Here is a 5,724-nt window from a genome sequence, read left to right as displayed (position 1 = left end):
GTTCTTCCGGACAATCACCTCAGGTGATAGGTTTCAAATGCTCGATGCTCCTGGTAGAGCAACCTACGACCAGCATTTTTTACTCATACACTCACACATTCGCACCCCCTATCTCGGTCCGGGTTGTCGATGAACCCCAATCAATGGTTGACAATTACTCTGGGTGTCTTCTACAACACAATCACTTAAGCTATCATCAGGCTTAAGATTTTCCCGGGCTGCGCACACTCACTGCCTGATCTCACAATCACTCAACACTCACACCAACTCTGCAAGACATCACACCATCAAATCAACACCGCAATCTAACAGCACATAACCCTGTTCATACTCTCTCTCCCATGAACTGCTGCTTCGGCCGCACCGTTACTCCCCATCAGTTTCCATCCGATGCCTCCGTCCTCCGCCGATGATCCAATGAACAACCAATGCCTGAACTCTATGGCTTGGGATTCTCTTATCCTAATCTAGATCTCCCCTTACTCTAGAGAAATCCATCCATCTGCTACCAACTGATAAAGGCTAAATTCTCATCTTACCTGTTTGGATCTTTTTTTCTGCTAAGAAATGTAAAAGGGACATATCTTTGAATTCATAATATTTAGATATGACCAATGCAGTTCAATTCAAGGGATCACTAACAATTTTCCGAATGCATTACACTGCCAAAAATAACTGAACATACAAGCACCTCAAAATGAGGTTAAGAAAATAGATGGGCACTAATACAAACATAATCCTACACACGAGTCTCATCCGACTCAGCATCAAAAGGATCGTCAACTCTAGAAGCATTAAGCCCACAATTACAGTTCCAATCTGGATCCGAGTACTCATTAACCTAAAACTGAAAAGTTAGTCTATCCCTACACTATCACTAAGATGACTTCCCTACTTAGCATTGTGCCCATGCAAGAGAAAAAAGGTGTCAGTAGTGAGGACTTCCTCAGAAGTTCATTCACTTGCATAAGTAAGTAGCCAAAGCTGCTGAGCTCATTCCAAGATGCCCCTGTCCTAGCACTAGCTCCCCTCTGATTCCCTAACTCATCCTGTCTCCCTCCTGCCTCTCCAACAGACTCCCACTCCACCTGACTCAATCTATCTCCAACCAGCTCGAACTAACTTCATCTGAACCTCCTCCCGAGGGGCATTATCCCTAATGCAAAATCACAAACAGTAAAAGACACCCTCCTAACACCCCTTCGGCCAGGCCTCCTCCTGTAACTTCATCCAAAAAAAGTTTGGACGTCCCCGAGTCCCAGGCACCTTCTCTGCTGAAAGTATCATATCTGCATTGCTGTGCACTTCCATGGCAGCTTCTCTAATCGCCCTAACTCCTAAAACAAAGGGTTTTTCTGCCTAAAGAGATGTATATCATTGCACCTGCAACAAGAAGCATGTGAGCGAAGCAACCTTGCACACACACAAAATCTACTGTCTACCTTCCTTCTATTGAGAACCCTTTCCCAAGGAAAAATAAATTTCAGGCCCACAATATTCAGCTAAAATAGGAAATTACAGACAGGCCTTCTCTTTGCAAAGCACAGAGAATCAGCTAGGCCTTTAGAAGGCCTTTAGTGGAGAAGTGTGGCTCACTGGTTAGAGCAGGCAGACCCTGAAGCAGAGGTCAGACCCGGGACCAGGGTTCAATTCCCGACGCGGCAGTGTCTTGAGCTCAAATGTCCATGGACTCGATAATTCTCGCTTTGGTGCCTGACCTAATCATGGGTTCACACTCTGCAACTCTGGGCATTAAGCTTGCTTAATCTCCACAACGGCCCCCCGCGGCGGGATGCCTGGCTTTCACCTTGGGGATGCCCTGTAGGGGCTATCTCACAAGAAAAAGCCAGGACGGGTTCCCAAGTCAAGCGCGGAGATACCCCTTCGGGGGTCGATTCAGGCGCTATATAAGAAACATAGTAATAATAATAATTTACACGTTTACACATACATTTCGAAATCCTTTTATAAGCATGGCTTCATTATTTCTGCACACATAATAAACAAACTACGTGTGCAGACTTTAATAGGGTGCACCTTTAAATCTAATGCATCACTTTACACGTGAACTAATTCATTATGCATCATCTAAAACACAATTTCAATTAAACACAACATTGATCTGAATGAATAGCACAATTACATTTTATCCACATTAATATGTGCTGTTTTTAGTACTGCATTTCTAATGACTATACGTTAATACATTCCTCTAAATATGCAGGTGCTGACTATTGGTAATTATGACGCACCCCTACAATTTTCAGAATAACATGACGCTCTATCATGAGGATACGATTTGAGAAATTCATAGGTGGAAGGGGTTAAATAGATTATCGGAATGGTGACAATACCACACATAGGTGCTGACTTGATTACCATGTTGATTTTTTCCCATTTATGAGAGGAATTTTTGGGAAAGAGAAGACAGATTTGTCCTAATGTCAGTGACAATTTCTGTAAACCTTTTAAGATCACTGCATGTGAACTGAAAAACATTTGAAGCAAGCAAGGAATATAGCCATAAAAAGAGCTTTGGAGCCATCTAAATAAATCCATATACTAAATACCTGATGCTGCTCAAGTTTTATGTATAAAGGGCTCAATTCACAAAGGCAATTTTCAGAAAGAAATGTGTGATCTAATTCAGCAATTGACTTACCCTTTTGTATGTTTGTTTTTCTATTTGCATGTTTTACCCTAATTTGTCCTTTTTGCCTCCCATTTGGTAGTAGATGTTTTCCATATTACTGCAACTCCCCTTTGTCACCTAAACATTTACTCAAAAGAAGTAAACTTCCATGTGTGGATTTATTCCACTCTGGTGGCTGAGAAGTCCACCACAAAAGAAAGGGCACACATAGGTGGACATCTCCATCCATGCTTCACTTAATTATGCTTATGAGCATGTGAAGTGCTACTGATGGAGTACCAGTTCATTCATTATAAATATTGTTTTTGAATAAGGTACATAATGTTTCTATGAAAATGTGTTCCATTTATACACATTTGGCTCACATTCTTGATGGTAGTCCTAACCTTTTACTTTACAACTTTCAGTGTGAAACGTGTGCTTTGCATCTTAGCCTCAATCTTTCTCATTACTCCTCCTCCCACTGTCTGCTTTCTCTCAACTGACTTCTGTTTTCATTCCTCCAAATGGTCTGTCCCTCAATCCTTTCTTTCTAAATAACAGTTATATTTTCCCTGCCTCCATCCATTGCCAAATTCTTGCACTCCCATATAGGAATTTCTTATTTTCCACATTTTCTTGCCCTTGACTGAAATTCATTCATGTCAATGTCCATCTTCAGACACCTCTCAATGTGTATTTCTTCCCTTCATTGTCTTTTTTTGTCTTTTTGCTGTCTGACACTCAATCCTACAATTCCCCAATATGTTTCTATTTCTTTTCATACTGCTGCCTGCCTCTTCATCTGTCTCTCATCGATAGTTGTCTTCCTAACACTGGCTTTTTCTGTCCTTTACAATATCTCTCCAAACTTGTCTATTGTGACCTTCTCTGACCTCACTGACTGATTTAATTTGTTTCCGTCTTCAATAGTCTCTCGTTACACCTCTTCATCTTTCTGTTGGTTGTCTCTCCTTTTAAGACTCTTCATGTTAATTAAATCTTGACTTAACCACATGTGGTGTCATATTCTTTTGTTACTCTTGCCATATCCTTCTCTTGGTCACACTGCCTTCACATTCCATTGTATGTCTGTCCTTAAACCTGGACGCAGATTAACTAAGTGATAAGTGTTTAATTTTTATGCTCATCATTTCCTTGTCAATCTAACTTCAGGAACAATGTCTGCCTCTCTATCTATGGACGGTAAAAGTAGTTCAAAGATCTAATTTTTTTTTAATTTAGCAGGCTCCTAAATTCTATAAGTCAAACAATTTTTTAAAATATCATATTGTTTATGTGGCTCATTGATAATATCTCAATAAACACATCATTGTTCTTCTTGAAGGTCCAAGCTCTGAAGATGATGGAGAAAGGGAATCAAAGCAAAGTGTCTGAATTCATCCTTTTAGGGTTTTCCGAGCCTCCGGAGCACTCAATAATCCTGTTTGTGGTTTTTCTATTGATGTATTTGGTGACTCTGGTGGGAAATGGTACCATCATTTTTATTATACGGGTGGATACTCAACTTCACACGCCCATGTACTTTTTTCTAAGTATCTTATCTTTTGTAGACATTTGCCTGACGACTTCCACGGTCCCAAAACTTCTGGCCAACATCTTCCTGGAAAGGAAAAGCATATCTTTCCATGGGTGTTTTCTGCAACTGCACTTTTTCCTCTCCTTTGGTAACATGACAGGTTTTCTGTTGGCCATCATGGCTGTGGATCGATACTTGGCTATCAGTAAGCCACTGCACTATGCTATGTTAATGAGCAAGGGTGTCCGAGTGAGGCTGGTGGCTGGGTCTTGGGTCATTGTTTCTCTGCATTCAGCAGCACACAGTGTTATGGCAGCACGATTATCATACTGTGCCTCCAATGAGATACGCCACTACTTCTGTGACCTGCCACCACTCTTCAAACTGTCCTGCTCAGACACATCCCCAAATGAGCTCCTTCTTCTGTCCGAGACAACCTTATTCCTGCTGAGTCCATGCCTATGTATTACAATATCTTATATCCTCATTATTGCCACAATATGCAGGATGCCTACAACGGAAGGGAGATCCAAAGCATTTTCCACTTGCTCTGCCCACCTGACGGCAGTGACTCTGAACTATGGCCCAGTGCTATACACATACATCCGCCCAGCCTCTGCTTATTCATTGGAGAAGGACCTTATCATCAGTGTGTTGTACAGCATCGGGAACTCCATGTTGAATCCGTTTGTCTACAGTATTCGAAACAAGGAAGTCAAGGGTGCTTTGGCTAGAGCTCTGAGAAAAATACATTTTTTGGGGAGGAAATAAAATCTGAGACTATCCATCTGACTTTCTGCTGCATTGTCCATCATATGTATTTGTATTGCTTTTTTTTTTAACTTTGTGCTGAGATTTTATAGAACATTTATCAGCCACTACTGAGTGCTGGAGGTGAGAGAGGGTGGGTGGGTAAGCTGGAAAGTAATTCAGAAGATCGAATCCTATGCACTGGACAGACAGGTGTAATTTCCCTATAGATCAATTCGGAAGCTGGGATCCATATTTAGAGTGGGTTAAGTAAGCTTCTAATCCCTTGCCTAAGGTCAAAAGGTCTGATTAACATAGAAGCTGGAGTGCAAGGTGTTCCAGAGCATGGTTTCTTAGTGATTTGACGTCTACCCCTAAAAAACATTGATTAAGCAATATCTTCATATCAGAGAGACAGATACATTGAAAAATCAAAACATCTGGAAATCTTACAATGAAGAAGCAAGTACAAGCAATAGTAAAATCACTATTACACAGAGTTGGCACACTTCTTATTGAAGACTGTAAAGATATTTATCATCCACTAAGAACGTGGCTGAGAATAGCCTATCCTGAATATCGACTCAACAGAATATTCTACAACAATGTCAGGGAATAAAATATAAATAAATAAGTGCATAGAGGCAGGTAAGTATTTACTATTCTTAACTCCACATCTATGTAGCTTGGAGCTATATAGATCACCAAGGTACGCATATGTGGAGTTAGGTAAAGAAAATGTACAGTAACTTATCTTTCGCTATTTTATCTCTCAATATTGATTTAATGATAATCTGTCTTG

At 40.7% G+C, this 5,724-nt stretch overlaps 1 protein-coding gene across 1 annotated transcript; it reads left to right on the top strand.

The window, feature by feature from the left end:
- Window positions 1-3,995: 3,995 nt before the first annotated feature.
- LOC147701908 (olfactory receptor 1F1-like) lies at window positions 3,996-4,943 on the top strand. The gene has a single exon (XM_086928720.1). It carries the CDS (start codon window positions 3,996-3,998, stop codon window positions 4,941-4,943), a length of 948 nt encoding a protein of 315 aa, XP_086784846.1.
- Window positions 4,944-5,724: the final 781 nt, after the last annotated feature.

Source organism: Lissotriton vulgaris, chromosome 7 (assembly GCF_964263255.1).
Source record: "Lissotriton vulgaris chromosome 7, aLisVul1.2, whole genome shotgun sequence".
Taxonomy (NCBI): Eukaryota; Metazoa; Chordata; class Amphibia; order Caudata; family Salamandridae; genus Lissotriton; species Lissotriton vulgaris.
Note: the sequence above shows the minus strand (reverse complement) of the source record. Positions and strands in the feature narration are given on the sequence as shown.